Source organism: Coregonus clupeaformis, chromosome 12, assembly GCF_020615455.1.
Source record: "Coregonus clupeaformis isolate EN_2021a chromosome 12, ASM2061545v1, whole genome shotgun sequence".
NCBI classification, from domain to species: Eukaryota; Metazoa; Chordata; class Actinopteri; order Salmoniformes; family Salmonidae; genus Coregonus; species Coregonus clupeaformis.
Genome location: NC_059203.1, coordinates 17,580,026 through 17,601,493, shown reverse-complemented (window position 1 = coordinate 17,601,493; position 21,468 = coordinate 17,580,026). Strand labels below are relative to the sequence as shown.

The 21,468-nt window shown below is 43.5% G+C and overlaps 2 protein-coding genes across 4 annotated transcripts in view; both read right to left on the bottom strand.

The window, feature by feature from the left end:
- LOC121578809 (E3 ubiquitin-protein ligase RNF123) overlaps positions 1-2,856 on the bottom strand; it is a 266,423-nt gene extending 263,567 nt beyond the window's left edge. For 2 of the 3 annotated variants that reach the window (XM_045223719.1, XM_045223721.1), the window contains exons 1-3: positions 2,674-2,856; positions 1,427-1,570; positions 833-920 (exon numbers count right to left, since the gene is read on the bottom strand). In XM_045223719.1, coding sequence (XP_045079654.1) covers positions 833-920; positions 1,427-1,511 — 173 coding nt within the window. In that variant the 5' untranslated portion in view covers positions 1,512-1,570; positions 2,674-2,856. Of the gene's footprint in view, positions 1-832; positions 921-1,426; positions 1,571-2,518; positions 2,605-2,673 lie in introns of those variants that run through there. The other variant, XM_045223720.1, reaches the window with a different exon arrangement.
- A 1,655-nt stretch (positions 2,857-4,511) lies between these two features.
- Positions 4,512-20,701, bottom strand: LOC121577904 (telomeric repeat binding factor 2, interacting protein). The gene is made up of 7 exons (XM_041891888.1): positions 20,634-20,701; positions 10,301-10,642; positions 7,038-7,791; positions 6,759-6,874; positions 6,000-6,356; positions 5,651-5,831; positions 4,512-5,148 (listed from the first exon to the last, which is right to left on the bottom strand). The coding sequence occupies exons 2-7, from the start codon at positions 10,616-10,618 to the stop codon at positions 5,012-5,014; spliced, it is 1,863 nt and encodes a 620-aa protein (XP_041747822.1). The 5' UTR covers positions 10,619-10,642; positions 20,634-20,701; the 3' UTR covers positions 4,512-5,011.
- Positions 20,702-21,468: the final 767 nt, after the last annotated feature.

Here is a 21,468-nt window from a genome sequence, read left to right as displayed (position 1 = left end):
ATGGCAAAATGCATAGAATTGCAGAAAATGTGCTTTAAAACTGCAACATTATCTCTCAGCTCCATGGAGAAATGTGTAACATTTCAGGAAATTGGCTTAAGAATTCAAAAATGTATTTATGCCACCAAAATAGGGGCCTCGAATTCTCCAATTCAGCCACGCCGACAGGGCGACCGTGCTCATTGCCACGCCGACAGGCCAACCCGTGCTCATTGCCACGCCCCCTGCCACGCCCACCACCTAAATCCCTTTTTTGATCCAGAAATACCCTGTAGATCACAACTAATGATATTACACATCCGGACTGGGGTACCTGATCGTAGATCAGCACTCTTACTCTGAGACGTTTGATATGGCCCCAGAGCTTTAGGGCCCACGGTCAAAAGGAGTGCACCACATAGGGAATAGGCCGGGTGCCATGTGAGATGCAACCTGAGATTGCTACCAGGAAGGTAATACGTTTGTTATTAAAAGGGACATTGCAGGATCACTGAACTCTTAAAGGCCACAGAGAAATAAACACTGAAAAGCATCTGTTGATGTAGCATCTTTCTTTCCACACAGTACACACACACCATAGAAATAGAATCTCCATAGATTATATTTCTATGGCACAAGCATCACAACCAATGAGGAAACACACTATAATGGGCCAGTTTCCCAGACACAGATTAAGCCTAATCCTAGACTAAAAAGGTATGCTCAATTGGGGAATCTCCATTGAAATAGCTTTTTAGTGCAAGACTAGGCTTGATCTGTGTCCGGGAAACCTTCCCTCTGAGAGTAGTAGACATTGGTAGAAGAGAAGAGTTGTAGACAGTCAGGCCGATACCTGAGGGAAGCCAGTGGGGGGCGTGGCAGGTGAGAGGCAGGAAATACATGGTGTAGGTAGTCACTCAGTAATTTCTCATTCACAATACCTGAGAGAGAGAGAGAGAGAGAGAGACATCAGAATAACCAGATGTACATGTACCAGGAATTTGACCTGTTGAAATGGTGCTGACCACAATAAACAGACAGAATATGTTGACATATAATAGTGCCACTCAGTGTTCTAACAATACCAGAGAAAGACAGAGACCAAGTCCAATGGGGAAAGAATGTGACAACAAAATGGAGCTGTACTAGGCTGGTTCCAGAACAGTCTCTGATCAGCTGTCTTGTCAACTCCAATAGTCATATACGCCTGAAACAATGACCATAGGAGTTGGCATGACAGCAAAAACAGATCTGGGACCAGGATACCATCTATCCCTCCCTCCATCCTCTTCTCCCCTACCATCCTTTACTCTCCTCGCCACCTCTCTAACCCTCCTTTTTCCTCTCCTGACTTGACTTTTGGCCATCCCATCTCTCTCTCCCTCCCCCTCTCTCTCCCTCCCTCTAACCTGTCCTCTCCTCTGATCCCTGCTCCCCCTCTCCTCACCTGTGACTTTGGGCTTGTCTGTGTCGGAGGCCAGTCTGTAGTTTCGTCGGGTCAGGGCTGTGCTTCCTCCCCCCTTAGAACTCATTCTGCCTCAGTGGGATGGTCAGGAGATGGAGTTACCTGCCGATGTTTTCCCATGCACAGCTAGGAAAAGACCACCACAACCATAATAAACCACCTTCTTGCACACTGAGAAAAACATACCGTTTCGTCTCAAATGGCACCCTATTCCCTATATAGTGCACTACTTTTAACCAGGGACGGCAGGGCCATGGGCAAAAGTAGTGCAATGTTATAGGGAGCCATATGGGACGTACTTACTGCATGCATAAATAATGAGGGGCTCCTGGTACCTACGTCTGGGTTGGGTGACACTGACTAAACATTTGCTCTAGTCTGTAAGATAGCAATGTTAGCCAACATCGTAGTAGCAATGCTATAGCTTTGCATGGAATGGAGTTGAGAAGTTTGTTATATTACCTAGGTAGCTAACGTTACATATGTGAAATTAAGAGCAGTAACGTCTCCTCCCCCTTTTGGAAAAACAACTGTTAACCTGTATTACAATGCAATACAAGTGTGTATTGGAGCGTATACAACGCGTACGTACACAGCAGGTATGTAAGAACAGAACAGGGCTTAGGTGGATAGACACACCGTACAAGACAATTACAGTAACGTTCGTTACCTAGCTAGCTAACTAACTAGCAAGGCAAGTACATTTCAGACTGTGGCCACTGTAGCTAGCTAGCTAACGTTAGATAGCCAGTGAGCTTGTGGTGGTAGGGTAGGAAATCTAACGTTAGCTAGCCAAGTTTAGTAACTGCCTGGTGCAACATAAGCTGGTAGCGAACTAAAATACTTTATAGCCAAACTAACCAAATCACTACTGTAGTGCAAATAGGTTACACATTGACTACCCGTACATTAAAGTTGTTATTGTACCTAGTTGTTAGCTAGCCAGGTGTTGTACCCAGATTGCAGCCAACGTTAGCTTGCTAGCTAGTTGCTAAGGATTGTGCGGTTGTGCACAAAAAAACAACCACATTTCCATAAAATAGCTAGCTACAGTAGCTATGTGAACACGCAAACCTTTTACATGAGTGTCGCTGGCTACGGAGCTGATAAAGTACGTTAGCCTATGATTATTTAGCGATCTTGTTCTCCGTTGTTTTTGCAGTGCAGCTGGACCGCTGTCTGTACTGGATTGCTAGCGTTAGCTGCTAACTGGCTGGTTGGACACTTACCCGGTTCCCTTTCAAGAACTCGAAGACCTCCGAAAACGTATTGAAATATCAACTATGCTTGTTTGGACTAAATTTCCAGTAACGTGCGGTTATGTATCCAGACGGTCGCAACCCCCCCTTTAAAACGTTTTAACAAATCCTCTCCTTGTCAAGCGATTCGAAGTCACGGAGTACCAGCTGGTCCAAAATAGATCTCGTTGCAGAAACGCGAATGAGCTGATGAGATATATTCAGGCGGAGTAGCAGACAGTGGTCCAAAAATAATGAATGACATGGTTGTGCGATGTATTGTGTATGGTGGTATTGTTGCCATTGGTCATATATTTTGCACAAGCTACTAAATGTTTTAATACTGAAACTGTTTGGCAACCCAAATACCCAAAACCAATATGACCCATCTCCCGCCAATTCACTCAAAATACATATTATCACTACATTTGCTGTATGAATCAAGCAAGTTAGGTTACTTATAAAGCGAATTACATCAGTTATTTTATTTAAATGACAGATTGTCACAAATCATCATATGCATACAGTATATTTCACATATGTAGCATGTTTATTACTATTGCTCAAAAAGAACACATTTGAATTCCAAACAGACACATTACAAAAGCTAAAATATTACAAGTTAAAATCTGCTTTCTTCCATGGGGCATGGCATTTCCTAGCCCAATTATGGACTAAATCTAGCCAGTCCAAGGACCTTACACGTTCTGTTTAAAGGCCAAGTGGCTCTGGAAGCCAAAACAGCCAAATACTCCATCTAAAAAGATGAGTCGATTCTCAATTGCGGGACGGTTATAGAAAAATTAATCCCTCTACCTTCATATCACATCAAAATAATTGTACAAATGCAAAATACACACTTACAGTACACTGTTTTAACACAGTTGCAGCCGACCATATTTTTTTAGTGACAACACGTTTGTGGCGTCCATCGTTTACACAGGCATTAGGAGATGCAGATATCTAATTAGCACAAGTAGTCATCCGTAAACAAGCGCTGTAACATGGAAATATGGCCATGTGGGAACCCTAACCCTATAAAAGGTGTTTATGTGTTGTTGTTTTTTTTATATTAAAGATAAGGTCCTTATGCCTCCAAAACCCTACTGCAAGCGATGCATGTTAATGTTCAGACCGAGCGTCGCGGCTCTTAACAAAACTCCCCCCTACAGAAGACGCCTTCGTCCAATGACTCGTGTGTGTGTAACGTAATGGAACAGAGTCAAGATCAAGGGCGAGGCGTTTCCTGAAGCACATACTGTACAGTCCTATTAGGAACCACAAAAACATTACATGTCAGAGACAAGAAAGACATACGATTTAAAATTGTATAACACTGTGATAACTATTATTCTTGTTGGACAAGTTCAGGTAGCCCTAGACCAATAATGGACTAAAGGAGTCTAATGTTATTCCTTATAGTCCAAGGGTCCAGTGGTCTAAGGCGCTGCATCTCAGTGCTTGATGCGTCACTACAGACCCCCTGGTTCGATTCCAGGCTGTATCACAACCGGGCCGTGATTGGGAGGCCCATAGGGCGGCGCACAATTGGCTCAGCGTCGTCCGGGTTTGGCCGGTGTAGGCTGTCATTGTAAATAAGAATTTGTTCTTAACTGACTTGCCTAGTTAAATAAAGGTAAAATAACATTTAAAAAAAGGACCTTACATGTTCTGTTTAAAAGGGTGAAGTGGCTCTGGAAGCCAAAACAGCCAAATGCTCCATTTAAACCTGAATCGATTCTCAATTGCGGTACGGTTCTAGAAACATAAAGTCCTCTACTTTCATATCACATCAAAATAATTTCACAAATGCAAAAAACACACAAAATAACACTGTACACTGTTTTAACCGGTTTTAACACAGTTGCAGCCAAAATTATTTTTCAGTGACAACACGTTTGTCCGTGTGGGAACCACAACCCTATAAAAGGTGTGTATCAAGTTACCCTTTTGTTTTTTGAAAATGAATTATTGCTGATATTAAAAATAAGGTCCTTATGCTTCCAAAACCCTACTGCAAGCGAAGCGCCTTCGTCCAATGACTCGTATGTGTAATATAATGCAACCGAGAGTCATGATCAAGGGCTAAGTTAGTCCCTCCCTGTTTTCTTCTGTTTGGTTAATACAACACTGGAAAGAACATTGTGATTAAGTTGGCCCAGAGGTGCGATTGTGTATGGTGTGCTTGCCGCACGAATTTTGCGATTTAAAAATGGTCATACCTCAAAAACTGTTGAAGAACGGTGCGATCATTTTGGGGGGAAACGTGTTGTTCAGTACAAACCGCCACACAACGTTGCATACCGTTGAACCAAATTGAACCCCAGTGTCACTCTCCATCGAGGAAAGCCATCCTCTTGGCCACGCCCTCTTCCCCAAACTTTTTGTGGAGTTCTGAAGGGTCAGCTGACATCAGCAGGCCGTCGTCATGACGTTCCCATCGAGGGCCCTGCCGAACACCGCTCCCTACAATAATATAATACAATTTTAGTGTCCATATGTTACTGTGAACAATAAATGTGTCTTCTGCTCATTAACCCCCCCCCCTCCCCGCGCCCCCCCTGCGTGTGATAGCACACACAGTTACATTTACATTTACATCATTTAGCAGATGCTCTTATCCAGAGCGACTTACAAATTGGTGCATTCACCTTATGTGAATGTAACCATTCACCTTAGTGGGATAACCACTTTACAATATGTATTTATATTTTTTTTTTTTGGGGGGGGGGTAAGGGGGGGTAGAAGGATTACTTTATCCTATCCCAGGTATTCCTTAAAGAGGTGGGGTTTCAAGTGTCTCCGGAAAAGGGTCAAACCGCAGTGAAGAGCCCCTGGATAGAGAGCATGTTATGGGTTAAATGCCTTGCTCAAGGGCTCAATGGTAGGCACTATTTTTTTGGGGATTTTAAACCAGCAGCCCTCCAGATGAATTTTCCGCCACCTCCTTAGCCACTGGGCTACCTACCTGTATTAGGCATCATCAGTAGGTCTCGCAGAGCGGCGGAGACATCTCCACTGTTTTTCAGGAGTGCCTTGGTGACAGCGACCAGCCCCAGTTTAGAGTCCCTCATCAGGCTGAGGACCAGCTGCTTGGCCTGCTGGAGCTGGAGCTGGGTGAAGGGCTGAGAAGGCTCCTCTTCCTCCGCCTCAAATCAAATCACATTTGATTGAAAGTGCATTTAAAATCGCAGCAAATAAGAAAACAGTAAAAGGGAAAATAACATAAAACACAATGTTTTTTAAAAATAAAACAATAAAATCACTGAAGCTAAAAGAGCGATTTCAAAACCTCAATGGTGTCTGCCCCTTCTTACCAGTTGGGAGTCATGCTCAAACAGGAACAGGTGAGGAACTGTAGAGGTGGAGGGGATAGCAGGGTCTTTCGGGACAGGGATACTCGTTGCAGGGGCATTTAGGACCGTGGGGGCATTTGTGGACGACCCACTCATTGCGGGACCACTGGCCTCAGCTAGTTGGCCCTCAGGCTGGGTCTCTGAGCTCTTCTCTTGGGCAGCAGGCTGGAGCTGTATCTGAGCAGAGCTGTTCTCTGTCTGGGTCTCCCGGCCTGGTCCTGGTTCTGGTCCTGGTCCTGGTCCAGGAGGAGGAGGAGGAGGAGCAGAGGGAGGGGAAGCAATCTCAGTCAGGTCTGGAGTCTCATCGTCATCACCTGACTAGGAAAGGGAAACAACTGTCAGTACTAGCAACCAAACAGACCGTAACGTTTGTTGTCGTTCTCTGTTGCAAAACCTTTTGCTACGGTGTGCACTAATGAATACAACCACTGACATTCTAATACATGTACAATAAATACAGTTAGCTTATTTGTATTCAGTATGAGTGGGGCCAGGAGGTTTTCCCGATCTGCCCCCAGAGTTTTTCCTGACTCTAGGCCCTAAACATCAGAGATTGGACTACATGGTTCTTCCTGACTCTAGATCCTAAACATCAGAGATTGGACTACATGGTTCTTCCTGACTCTAGATCCTAAACATGACAGATTGGACTACATGGTTCTTCCTGATTCTAGATCCTAAATGTGTAATAACTAGCCTAGTTGTCACAGATTATCTTACCTCATCTGACCCCTCGAATTCTCTCACTGCACTCTCGAGGATACCCAGTTTTCGCTTGTTGGCCTTTTTCTTTCCCAGCTGCCCCTCTGTCGTGTTGGAGGTTGTTGCCTTCTCTCCTGAAGCAAGAACAAAATATATGTTATAACTAACAGAGGAGAGACAAAGAAAGACAGAGAGAAAGGGAGAGAGACAGAGAGAGCGTGGAGAGAGCGAGAGAGACAGATGGAGAGATCTAGAGAGAGAGGGGTAGTCCTATCAGTTCTTCAACCCTAACCCTACCTGATGTAACTGCTGAATCCCTTTTCTCCAGGACCTCCGCCACTGCTCCACTATTTGACCTGGCTCTTTTAAGTGAGGCTGCTGCCTCCTCAGGCTGGGGATGTGGGTGTTTGCCCCCAGGAGGAGAGGGCTGGTGGGGTCTCTTAGAAGGGAGCTTCTGGGGTGTGGTCGTGTCAGACTGGGAAAGGCCTGACGTAGATGGCTCTAGCTGGGGCTGGGGTGAGGGGTCAACAGTTGGTTCCTCTGTTCCCGTTCCTTCAGGAGAGCACTGAGCCTGGTCTTTCTGAGGGGACATCTGTGGGAGTTGGAGACCAGCGTCTGATGATGCCTGAGGGAGTTCGGACTCAGTGGAAGTCTCCGGGGCGTCTGACTCTTGGGCCAACGGCATAATAATATCCGACTGTGGAGCGTCTTTCTGAAGTGAGGAGGGTTGTGGTGGGATGTCTTTCTCTCTCTCTTTCTCAGACGAGTTCCCTCCTTTCTCCTCCGAAGCAGCGGCAGGTTTTTTCCCTCCCCTGCAGTCCTGAGGCTCAGGTTGTCTGTGACTGAGCTGTTTCCGGTAGCGGTCCTTCATCGACTGCCAGGTGTGACAGGTCAGACCCTTCTTCTCCATCTCCTGCCACACCCTGTTCCCCTGCGCCTCACGCTTGCGCTCACAGATGTAGCTCACGATGGCCTCGTCCTCCTCCGGAGTGTAGCCCAAGCGCCCACTTCTACCTACCCTCTGTTTCGCTGACCTGGTCTGGACGTTCACCTGTAGATAGGGAGAGAGTTTATCGAAGTGTCATTCCACGGTTGAGCTCCAAAAGTGTTGGGACATTGACACATTTTTGTTGTTGTTTTGGCTCTGTACTCCAGCACTTTTAAAAGGATACAATGACAATGAGGTTAAAGTGCAGACTGTCATAGAACATGTTTCTAAAACACTTCTACAAGTGGATGCTACCATGATTACGGGTTAATGCTGAATGAATTGTGAATTATGATGAGTGAGGAAGTTACAGACCTCTGTTATTGTAACGGTGAGAGGTTAGCATGTCTTGGGGGTATGATTATGAGTCTGTAACCTTCTCACTCATCATTATTCACGATTAATTCAGGACTATCTGTAATCATGTTAGCATCCACATTAATGTATTAGTGTTTAGAAACACAGTACCAGTCAAAAGTTTTAGAACACCTACTCATTCAAGGGTTTTTCTTTATTTTTACTATTTTCTACATTGTAGAATAATAGTGAAGACATCAAAACTATGAAATAACACATATGGAATCATGTAGTAACCAAAAAAGGTGTTTTAACAAATCAAAATATATTTTCTATTTGAGATTCTTCAAATAGCCACCCTTTGCCTTGATGACAGCTTTGCACACTCTTGGCATTCTCTCAACCAGCTTCACCTGGAATGTTTTTCCAACAGTCTTGAAGGAGTTCCAACATATGCTGAGCACTTGTTGGCTGCTTTTCCTTCACTCTGCGATCTAACTCATCCCAAACCATCTCAATTGGGTTGAGGTTGGGGGATTGTGGAGGCCAGGTCATCTGATGCAGAACTCCATCACTCTCCTTCTTGGTTAAATAGCCCTTACACAGCCTGGAGGTGTTTTGGGTCATTGTCCTGTTGAAAAACAAATGATAGTCCCACTAAGCGCAAACCAGATGGGATGGCGTATCGCTGCAGAATGCTGTGGTAGCCATGCTGGTTAAGTGTGCCTTGAATTCTAAAAAAAAATCACAGACAGTGTCACCAGCAAAGCACCTCCACACCATCACATCTCCTCCTCCATGCTTCATGGTGGGAACCACACATGCGGAGATCAACCGTTCACCTACTCTGCGTCTCACAAAGACACGGTGGTTGGAACCAAAAATCTCAAATTTGAACTCATCAGACCAAAAGGACAGATTTCCACCGGTCTAATGTCCATTGCTCATGTTTCTTGGCCCAAGCAATTCTCTTCTTCTTATTGGTGTCCTTTAGTAGTGGTTTCTTTGCAGCAATTCGACCATGAAGGCCTGATTCACGCAGTCTCCTCTGAACAGTTGATGTTGAGATGTCTGTTACTTGTCTGTGAAGCATTTATTTGGGCTCCAATATCTGAGGTGCAGTTAATTGCCAATTTCTGAGGCTGGTAACTCTAATGAACTTATCCTCTGCAGCAGAGGTAACTCTGGGTCTTCCATTCCTGTGGCGGTCCTCATGAGTGCCAGTTTCATCATAGCGCTTGATGGTTTTTGCGACTGCACTTGAAGAAACTGTCAAAGTTCTTGAAATGTTCTGTATTGACTGTCTTAAAGTAAAGTAATGATGGACTGTCATTTCTCTTTGCTTATTTGAGCTGTTCTTGCCATAATATGGATTTGGTCTTTTACCAAATAGGGCTATCTTCTGTATACCAACCCTACCTTGTCACAACACAACTGATTGGCTCAAACGCATTAAGAACGAAATAAATTCCACAAATTAACTTTTAACAAGGCACACCTGTTAATTGAAATGCATTCCAGGTGACTACCCCATGAAGCTGGTTGAGAGAATGCCAAGAGTGTGCAAAGCTGTCATCAAGGCAAAGGGTGGCTATTTGAAAAATCTCAAATATAAAATAAATGTTGATTTGTTTTAACACTTTTTTGGTTACTACATGACTCCATATGTGTTATTTCATAGTTTTGATGTCTTCACTATTATTCTACAATGTAGAAAATTGTAAAATAAAATAAAAACCCTTGAATGAGTAGGTGTGTCCAAACTTTTGACTGGTACTGTATATATTTAATTTTTTTGTGACTCCAAAATGACACAATACATAATACACAATGTATACGATTCATTTCTATTGGACACAAAATTATCTGAAACACAACTTAAAAACAAACAGCAAATGCATCCAACAAGTTTGTAGAGTCACAAGCTTAATGTAATCATTGCTATGAATATGAGACCAAATACTCAACTTTTGACTACTTTTAATACATAAGTGAATTTGTCCCAATACTTTTGGACTATGTATAAAAAGTGTTATCGGTTCACCCGATATGGATGGAAATACCCTCAAATTAGTCTGCACTTTAACCTCAGTCATTTCATCATTTCAAATCCAAAGTGCTGCGGTACAGCGCCAAAACAACACAAAATGTGTCACTGTCCCGTTAGTTTTGGAGCTCACTGTGAATTACGGCAGCTGCCCCCCCCCACATCATACTCAACAGCCCCACATTGTTTGAAAAATCCTGGGGACAACCCTGCTCTATATCAAGATACCTGTACGTTGTCAGGCTTGAAGCGGTAATCATCCACCTCCAGCTGCTGGTTCTTCTCCATGCAGTCCCGGATGTACTGGGTGGACACGTACCAGTGGGCTGCCGAACCCGCAACAGACCCCATCTCCTCTGGGTCCACCAGTAGGAAAGCCCCAGGCTCCTGGGCCCTGCACACCAGGCCTCCGCCCGCCTTGATGATGGGCTGCAGCTGAACCTTGATGGGGCCGGGACGCAGGAAGAAGCGCATGGGTTCACCGTCCACCGTCAGGAACAAAACGGGGGAGATGGGAGAAGACCTACCTCCTAATCTGGACGACATGGTTGAAGGAGCCTATAGAAAAAACTACAAAATAACTGCAGTTTAATAATATGGATGAAGTTAGGGCAAATAATAGCAAGTGCTTGAAGCTACAATAAACATAGCTTCTCGCCTCTACTTCAGCAACGGTAACACTGCAGTAAACATTTTTCAGTTTAGATATTGGCTAGATATTCAGAGTTTGCTTGTCAATACCTTTTCCACTGAAGGTCCTAGGATGATGAGTGATATATCTAGAATCATATGACGGTAGAGCACCCTTTATTTTCTCTGTTCCGTTCTCAAAAAGTGACTTTCAATTGGGGAATATTATGCACTCCCTGCTAAGGGTCCATCTTAAAAGGAAAATTCCACCCAAAAACTATTTTTTGGGGTATCTGATTCATTAGTCCATTTCAAAATGTTTCCCATGTCAGCAATCAAAGTTTTCAAGATATATAACTTTCAAAATACAGCCGGTGTGATGCATTTTGCATAATATGATGCAAAACGCAGCATCATACTGGCTGTATTTAAGTTTTTTTCTATTTTTAAGTGTTCGTTATCAAATATGGAAAGAAGTGGAAGGCGTTCAACCAATGCAGGGGTCACGTTAACGCAGGATTCTTTATTTTTTCACGCAGAAAAGGAAAGATAATACGCAGATTTTTAAAAATTGTTATTGTAAATTCTGCTGGGCTTCATTCAGTGTTCTCTCCAAATCATGAACATAAAAGGACGTGCTATAGTTGCACCGAAAGGTTGCTGGGAGCTGATCGAGGTAAAATATCTGTCGTTCTGCCCCTGAGCAAGGCAGTTAACCCACTGTCCCCCCCGGGGGCGCCGATGACGTGGATGTCGATAAAGGCAGACCCCCGCACCTCTCTGATTCAGTTGGGTTAAATGCGGAAGACACATTTCAGTTGTACAACTTTTCTGTTGTAGCAAGTTAACTTCAAGCAAAACATTAGGAAATGTAGCTTGCTAAACAGAAATATGCATAGTTTTAGCAACAAATAAACAAACATTGCTTTTACATTATAAGCTAATTTACTTGTGTGGCTGCTAGCCAAATAGCGTTGCACTTCTGTTGTCATCTGATGAAAACGATTTTCTACCGAATGTGTTGCACTAATGTATTCTGTGTGAAGAAAAACTAGTTGCACAACCCTATGAAGCCAAAAAATTTTTGACTTTCAATATAAAACCACGCAGGTGAAATGGTTTAAAACACAACATATTTGATGTCTGCGTTTTGAAAATGCAGATGTCTGAAAGCTAATGCGAGTCTCTGCAATGTGAGTAAAGGTGCTAAATAATTATTAGGTCATCATTGAAAAATATATTTTATTTAAAGAATTATTAAGCTTCATGTTTCGGGCTTCCTCAAAACAAAGACACAGACAGAATGGATTGCTCAAAAGGGATAAGGGAAGATAACTAGCAAGGAAACTATTCAGCTGGCGGTGCGGATGTCAATAATACTGTTAACTCTACCCACATGTACATATTACCTCGACTAACCGGTGCCCCCGCACATTGACTCTGTACCGGTACCCCCTGTATATAGCCTCCCTACTGTTATATTATTTTACTGCTGCTCTTTAGTTTTTTTCTTTTTTTCTTTTTTGCTTAACACTTTTTTTTATTTGTTTTTAATTATTTATATTTTTTTCGTATCACTTTTTTTCTTCTTAAAACTGCATTGTTAGTTAAGGGCTTGTAAGTAAGCATTTCACTGCAAGGTCGTGTAGACCTACAAGCCCTTAACCAACAATGCAGTTTGAAGAAGAAAAAGTGATTTGATTTGATACATGTATCAAAGTGATTTGATTTGATACGCGGGCTCCCGAGTGGCGCAATGGTCTAAGGCACTGCATCTCAGTGCTTGAGGCGTCACTACAGACCCCCTGGTTCGATTCCAGGCTGTATCACAACCGGCCGTGATTGGGAGTCCCATAGGGCGGCGCACAATTGGCCCAGCGTCGTCCGGGTTTGGCCGGTGTAGGCCGTCATTGTAAATAAGAATTTGTTCTTAACTGACTTGCCTAGTTAAATAAAGGTAAAATAAATAAATAAAATTGTGGTCCTCTGTAGCTCAGCTGGTAGAGCACGGCGCTTGTAACGCCAGGGTAGTGGGTTCGATCCCCGGGACCACCCATACACAAAAAAAATGATGCACGCATGACTGTAAGTCGCTTTGTTTAAAAGCGTCTGCTAAATGGCATATTATTATTATTATTATAAAATAAAAAATTTGGTAAGAGCTCCTGTGGTCAATGGCTCCACCTAGTGCCTTTGGAAAGTATTGACTGTTACATATACTTATTCTAAAATGGATTAAATAAATCAATTTCCTCAGCAATCTACACACAATACCCCATGATGGCAAAGCGAAAACAAGTTTTTAGAAAATGTTGCAAATGTATTACAAATAAAAAACAGATAGCTTATTTACATAAGTATTCAGACCCTTTGCTATAAGACTCGAAATTGAGCTCAGGTATATCATTGATCATCCTTGAGATGTTTCTACAACTTGATTGGAGTACACCTGTGGTCAATTCAATTGATTGGACATGATTTGGAAAGGCACACACCTGTCTATATAAAGGTCCCACAGTTAACAGTGCATGTCAGAGCAAAAACCAAGCAATGAGGTCGAAGGAGTTGTCCGTAGAGCTCCAAGACAGGATTGTGTCGAGACACAGATCTGGGGAAGGGTACCAAAAAATTTCTGCAGCATTGAAGGTCCACAAGAACACAGTGGCCTCCATCATTCTTAAATGGAAGAAGTTTGGAACTACCAAGACTCTTCCTAGAGCTGGACGCCCGGCCAAACTGAGCAATCGGGGGAGAAGGGCCTTGGTCAGGGAGATGACCAAGAACCCGATGGTCACTCTGACAGAGCTCTGGAGTTCCTCTGTGGAGATGGGAGAACCTTCCAGAACGACAACCATCTCTGCAGCACTCCACCAATCAGGCCAGACAGAAGCCACTCCATGGTAAAAGGCACATGACAGCCCGCTTGGAGTTGCCAAAAGGCACCTAAATACTCTCAGACCATGAGAAACAAGATTCTCTGGTCTGATGAAACCAAGATTGAACTCTTTGGCCTGAATGCCAAGCATCACGTCTGGAGGAAACCTGGCATCATCCCTACGGTGAAGCATGGTGGTGGCAGCATCATGCTGTAGGTATGTTTTTCAGTGGCAGGGACTGGGAGACTAGTCAGGATTGAGGGAAAGATGAACGGAGCAAAGTACAGAGAGATCCTTAATGAAAACCTGCTCCAGAGCGCTCAGGACCTCAGACTGGGGTGAAGGTTCACCTTCCAACAGGACAACGACCCTAAGCACACAGCCAAGACAACGCAGGAGTGGCATTGGGACAAGTCTCTGAATGTCCTTGAGTGGCCCAGCCAGAGCCCAGACTTGACCCCGATCTAACATCTCTGGAGAGACCTGAAAATAGCTGTGCAGCAACGCTCCCCATCCAACCTGACAGCGCTTGAGAGGATCTGCAGAGAAGAATGGAAGAAACTCCCCAAATACAGGTGTGCCAAGCTTGCAGCGTCATACCCAAGAAGACTCGAGGCTGTAATCGCTGCCAAAGGTGCTTCAACAAAGTACTGAGTAAAGGGTCTGAATACCTATGTATTCTTACTGGTTGGTAGGTGATCAAATACTTATGTCATGCAATAAAATGCAAATTAATTACTTAAAAATCATACAATGTGATTTTCTGGATTTTTGTTTTAGATTCCGTCTCTCACAGTTGAAGTGTACCTATGATACAAATTACAGACCTCTACATGCTTTGTAAGTAGGAAAACCTGCAAAACCGGCAGTGTATCAAATACTTCTTCTCCCCACTGTATGTACAGTGAAAAAATAACCACAGTTGTTCCATGTCATTTCAGCAAGCTATTGTTCTGAAATTGTTTATGTAGTTAGAAACATATGAGATTGGCATTCCTGAAACATTCTTTTGTTGAAATTAAATGTTATCATCTTGGAGAAATTAAGCTCATTGATTGCACCCAAATTGGCCATTTTAATTTATAGGATTCAGATAATATTCAGTAAATATAGTACCAAACATCCAATTTGGACCAAACTTCTTCCTGTTAGCGATGTGACAAATTGACATATTTTCTTAACATTTAAACAGGCTTTTTATTTTTATGATAAGAAAAATGCATAAAATTCCATGTGAATTCACAACGCAGCTGCACTGCTGCCAGCAACGGTTTGGGTCTTACGGTGCGTCATCTTTCAGATGGTTCAGCATTGCACCAGTACTACCATTACTGTACCTCAATTCTTCCACAAAGTTAGCATTTCCTTCTCATTTCACTTCTCAAAGTATTGCCAAACAGTACTTCGCTGCTGTCGCTCGCCTTTCTCCGGAGTCGACTCGAAAAAAATAATTGATTCCTTGACTCCTTGCACGCCGACTCCCATTTCTGAGTGTATAAATTTGAAATCCCGCTAGGAATCGACACCTAAGATTCAGTATTTTTTTTGGAACCAAAATCAACAGTGCAATGTTTGGAGCCAGTCTTGTCAGGTCATCTGTTGTCCTCACCTTTGGGCTACTAATCTCCCCATAATATCCAAAACTGTTCCCCTTCAATTGCTACCATGTTTACGCTTTTCATATTTCTTCTGTAAGAAACATTTTTAATTTATCCCCTTTCCATTTAGGCCAAGGGTTAAATAAAACCAGAGAGTCCCCGTGTAGCTCAGTTGGTAGAGCATGGCGTTTGCAACGCCAGGGTTGTGGGTTCGTTTCCAACGGGGGACCAGTATGATTTTTTTTTTTTTTTTATGTATGCACTAACTGTAAGTCGCTCTGGATAAGAGCGTCTGCTAAATGACTGAAATGTCAAATGTAAAATGGCAAACTTTAGGCTACTTTGGTGAATTTGCGAGGCATTGCGAGATACAGATTACCGAGACATTCTTTCTGCTTACCCCCTCCTCTCTCTCCCTCGTTCTGGCTCAATGGCACTTCGTTAATGATGCAAGTGTGTGTTCAGTCTTTGGTCTGTAGAATATCCTAGCCTACTCTCTTGGTTATTGGCCCCGCTTCACTGAAGTTGTGAGACATTGCAAGATACAGCATTCCGTTGTGTGATACAGCTTTTGATTGCCGATAGATAGGCTTAGTGCTGTCTGTCTGGTGGCTGACCTGCCTATACTGATAGATAGGCCTAGTGCAGGGTTCTGACTGTCTGTCTGGTGGCCGACCTGCCTATACTGATAGATAGGCCTAGTGCAGGGTTCAGTCTGTCTGTCTGGTGGCCGACCTGCCTATACTGATAGATAGGCCTAGTGCAGGGTTCTGACTGTCTGTCTGGTGGCTGACCTGCCTATACTGATAGATAGGCCTAGTGCAGGGTTCAGTCTGTCTGTCTGGTGGCTGACCTGCCTATACTGATAGATAGGCCTAGTGCAGGGTTCTGTCTGTCTGGTGGCTGACCTGCCTATACTGATAGATAGGCCTAGTGCACGGTTCTGACTGTCTGGTGGCCGACCTGCCTATACTGATAGATAGGCCTAGTGCACGGTTCTGACTGTCTGTCTGGTGGCTGACCTGACTATACTGATAGATAGGCCTAGTGCAGGGTTCAGTCTGTCTGTCTGGTGGCTGACCTGCCTATACTGATAGATAGGCCTAGTGCAGGGTTCTGTCTGTCTGGTGGCTGACCTGCCTATACTGATAGATAGGCCTAGTGCACGGTTCTGACTGTCTGGTGGCTGACCTGCCTATACTGATAAATAGGCCTAGTGTACGGTTCTGACTGTCTGTCTGGTGGCTGACCTGCCTATACTGATAGATATGCCTAGTGCAGGGTTCTGTCTGTCTGTCTGGTGGCTGACCTGCCTATACTGATAGATAGGCCTAGTGCAGGGTTCTGTCTGTCTGGTGGCCGACCTGCCTATACTGATAGATAGGCCTAGTGCAGGGTTCTGTCTGTCTGTCTGGTGGCTGACCTGCCTATACTGATAGATAGGCCTAGTGCAGGGTTCTGACTGTCTGGTGGCTGACCTGCCTATACTGATCGATAGGCCTAGTGCAGGGTTCTGACTGTCTGTCTGGTGGCCGACCTGCCTATACTGATAAATAGGCCTAGTGTACGGTTCTGACTGTCTGTCTGGTGTCTGACCTGCCTATACTGATCGATAGGCCTAGTGCAGGGTTCTGACTGTCTGTCTGGTGGCTGACCTGCCTATACTGATAGATAGGCCTAGTGCAGGGTTCTGACTGTCTGTCTGGTGGCTGACCTGCCTATACTGATAGATAGGCCTAGTGCAGGGTTCTGACTGTCTGGTGGCTGACCTGCCTATACTGATAGATAGGCCTAGTGCAGGGTTCTGACTGTCTGTCTGGTGGCTGACCTGCCTATACTGATAAATAGGCCTAGTGCAGGGTTCTGACTGTCTGTCTGGTGGCTGACCTGCCTATACTGATAGATATGCCTAGTGCAGGGTTCTGTCTGTCTGTCTGGTGGCTGACCTGCCTATACTGATAGATAGGCCTAGTGCAGGGTTCTGTCTGTCTGGTGGCCGACCTGCCTATACTGATAGATAGGCCTAGTGCAGGGTTCTGTCTGTCTGTCTGGTGGCTGACCTGCCTATACTGATAGATAGGCCTAGTGCAGGGTTCTGACTGTCTGGTGGCTGACCTGCCTATACTGATCGATAGGCCTAGTGCAGGGTTCTGACTGTCTGTCTGGTGGCCGACCTGCCTATACTGATAAATAGGCCTAGTGTACGGTTCTGACTGTCTGTCTGGTGTCTGACCTGCCTATACTGATCGATAGGCCTAGTGCAGGGTTCTGACTGTCTGTCTGGTGGCTGACCTGCCTATACTGATAGATAGGCCTAGTGCAGGGTTCTGACTGTCTGTCTGGTGGCTGACCTGCCTATACTGATAGATAGGCCTAGTGCAGGGTTCTGACTGTCTGGTGGCTGACCTGCCTATACTGATAGATAGGCCTAGTGCAGGGTTCTGACTGTCTGTCTGGTGGCTGACCTGCCTATACTGATAAATAGGCCTAGTGCAGGGTTCTGTCTGTCTGGTGGCTGACCTGCCTATACTGTGCCCCTCCCCTCTCTCTCCGTCCCTCGCTAACTCGCTATGAAAGATGCAAGCGTTTGTGTTCACGTAAGTACGGCAACTAATCTAGTCTCCCTTAGAGATCAAGGTATATTAAAACAAAATAACGTATCAGAAATGCTAATCGTATCTGTTACTAACTACAGAAACAATTTCAGAACAATCTGAGATGGTGGGTGTCGATAATCCTCTTGTGCTTTTTTGAGGTGGACTGACCCTACCGCTGTAATAATGCCCTTGAGCAAGGCACTTAACCCTCACTGCTCCTGTAAGTCGCTCTGGATAACAGCGTCCGCTAAATGACTAAAACATTTAAAATGTAAAAAGGATAAATATTTGTAGAAAGTCAAAAGGGGAGGAATTTGGACAAAATAAAAGGTTTTCCTTTCATAAGAGCGGTAACGGAACCCACCAGGAAGGTATTACAATGTTGACCTAATCACACTAAATATGCCTATAGAATCAGGGAAGTGGTGAACTGAAATTCTCTAATTAATACATGGATGAGGGGGGGTCAGTGACATTATGTGGTTTTACATCTCCATTTCACCTGGATAGGAAGCTTTCTTGTAAATATAACGCCCTTAGTAGCTACAGGTAACTAATAAACATGGCCTTATGCAGTGTGTGTCTTCACATAGGTCTAACCTTCCTGAATGGCAGATTTTTATTTTATTTTTAGCTTACACGCAATCACCGGTATTGACCTTTAAATTGGTCCATTTACCACCAAGCCAAGAAAACAGCATATTGCCTCCCTTTTGGCCGGTATGTGCTTCCAAAATATGTCTAAATAAAGATGTACAAGCAACCGAAAAAAATGCCTCTTCGGCAGTACACACCGGCCGTAAATGTAGATAGTTGGTCAGCGAAACTCCATCTTTGGTGAGTAATTTAAGTATTTTGACATTGTAACGCTTGCAGCGCTGTCTAATGGAAGGTTGAATCGGAGTTTCCAGGGCTTCGTTTCCCAAAAGCATCTTAAGGCTGAGCATCATTAAATCTACGAGCTGTTAACTTTCCCAAAACCATCGTTACTAAAGTTGCACTTAAAACACTAGTTATTTGCCGACTGCCTCAGACCACATAGAACAGCTAAGTGTGTCGTTAGATGCTTTTTTTTGCCCTCCCGCGTCACTTTATACACAGAAGATCTCCGCTGAACATAGAATCTTTGTGCCCACCGATAACTTCAAAACGAAGCTGTATAAAATGACGAGATGCTCAAGTCTCCACCCTAACAATGAGTCGTCCTCCCTAAGGCGGGAAGGCAGGCGACAAGCTTTGGTCCAAAAAAAAAACCATAGGAACACATTGGGCTTATTTTTGACAGATTTAGGCGAGAGTGAAACCACTCGCTTCGCCTCTTCCTCTCTGACTAAGTCGACTACAAATACAAAGTTGCCAATTACTTTGCAATTGTCACAAACAAGCGAAGGGTAAAAAAAAAATGTTTCAAATTAAAACCTAGATGTCTGCATTAAAAGATAAACACAGTACAGGCCTATATATTTCAATCGTATTGAGTTTTATTTTGCTAATTGTAGACTGTCTAAGTTTTGCCTCAATATATTTAATAATGTGTAACATGTGCGCAAATGTTGATGTGCCAAATCTTGACTTTGTGCATTATTATAGGATCAGCATTACAATAAGCCGCCTCAATATTTGCAGCCATATGTGATAACACTATCTCTCTAGGAGCTGATCCGTCCTCAGTATTGTGGAACAATTCTAATGCGAAGGTAACATTTGAATGGAGAAAGCTGATCTGAGATCAGCACTGCCTTTCTTTCAATCCTGTCAGTATCGACACATGCTTCAACGACGTTCTCTCTGCATGGAGTTTTGGGAGATGCATGTTACATCTGCGGCCCTTGTAGGAAAGATCCATCTTTAAAACACTCAGACTAAATTACATCGCTATCGGGAAACCGGGGCCTGGGCGTTAGAGAAGAGACAAGTACCTGTGTGAAGCTAGCCACAATAAGGATAAGTCACAATAGCGGAATTTGCGTTTCGCCTTCAAAATAAAAGTCCCCACATTGAAAGTGATTCAAACGGACACAAATAGTGTAATCATGCCATATTTGGAATAGATAACGCTAAACAAGGTCGGAATGCTGTTATATAAATTAAACAAAAGACAATCATTAGTTGTTTTTTTTTATCAGTTAATCGCATTGTGGATGTATTAGATTTCAGAATTGTAGTGGGGGCATACTTATATCGCAATGTACAGCCTTACCTTTGGATCTTGGGTCCAAATGGATTGGGGTATCCGTGTAATAATAATAATAATAATAATATGCCATTTAGCAGACGCTTTTATCCAAAGCGACTTACAGTCATACGTGCATACATTTTTTTTTTTTGTGTGTGTGTATGGGTGGTCCCGGGGATCGAACCCACTACCTTGGCGTTACAAGCGCCGCGCTCTACCAGCTGAGCTACAGAGGACCACGTACTCGGTGTACTCGGTGACACCCACAGATTACAATTCTGAAGTTTACACAAATATTTGCGTCGTAGCTCATATTAGAGAACTTTAACTGTGGGAAATAACCTCACAATACAGCCTATTGTGCGTATTGGCATTCATATTGCAATGTGCAGCCTTACCTATGGATCTTGGGTACATGAAATGGGGTATCAGCCTACTCTCTGACACCAACAAATTACAACTGTGAAAAGTTGTATTAGGAATTTGAAACCGGTGTGAAATGAGCTACATTAAACTCACCAGTCAACCTACTATGTATTGAACATTCATATCGCAATGTACAGCCTTAACTAGTGGCTAGCTTGCAAACACTGGAAGTTGTGGATAGAGGATGCAGTACGAAAAACTGATAATCTGATCAAACAGCTAGAAATTCATTTATACAAGTGTTGCAGAACAACATACCTGATGTTTTCAAAGATTGATCCTCCAACTCGGAAAATACCAACAGCTTTCAAATGTGACGTTCAAAGTGAAGTGCGCATGCGTCATTCTCTTCTTCTACACTGACAGACGAAACGCAAGCTGCTACAGACCTGCTGTTTGCTGACTACCGCCACCTTGCGTAAGCTTAATGATTTCAGCCACTAGATGGCGACAAAGTAAATAAAATCTCAGCTCATTTACTGACTGTGGGCAGTATTCATGACGCGTCTCAGAGTATGAGTACTGATCTAGGATCAGTTTTAACTTCTGATCAAAACGAACAATACATTACATGGACAAGGGGGGACCTGATCCTAGATCAGTACTCCTACTCTAAGACACTTGGGTACCAGCACCACCAAGTTGACTAAGGTTGTGATAAATGGCTACCATTATGTCCATTAAGCCTGTAGCCCCCCCATTAACCTGTCAGAGCTCTGATTACTAAAAAGGGGATTTAATGTTTGTTTTAGTTAGGATGAGATAGCCCCCTGCTGACAGAGCAGGTAATAAAACCCTAATCCCTGGATTTACCGTCACCAACCGTCTAGAGATGTCCTACATTTACATTTTTACATTTCACACACACACAGAGCATGTACACACAGCCACACACACACACACACACACACACACACACACTCAGAGAGAAGCACATGGACACACACACGTGTGTTACATCATACGGTGTATATAGGCCGTAATTATAAATAAGAATTTGTTCTTAACTGACTTGCCTAGTTAAATAAAATAATAATAATAATAAAAATAAAAATAAATAAAATAAATAAATATATATATATATATATATATA

Coding starts and splice junctions, on each gene's coding strand:
- LOC121577904 (XM_041891888.1), bottom strand. CDS start 10,618: ATGTCGTCCAGATTAGGAGGTAGGTCTTCTCCCATCTCCCCCGTTTTG. Junction 7,792..10,300: donor TCAAGCCTGACAACGTACAG/GTATCTTGATAT, acceptor CCCTATCTACAG/GTGAACGTCCAGACCAGGTC. Junction 5,149..5,650: donor ACTGATGATGCCTAATACAG/GTAGGTAGCCCA, acceptor ATATTATTGTAG/GGAGCGGTGTTCGGCAGGGC.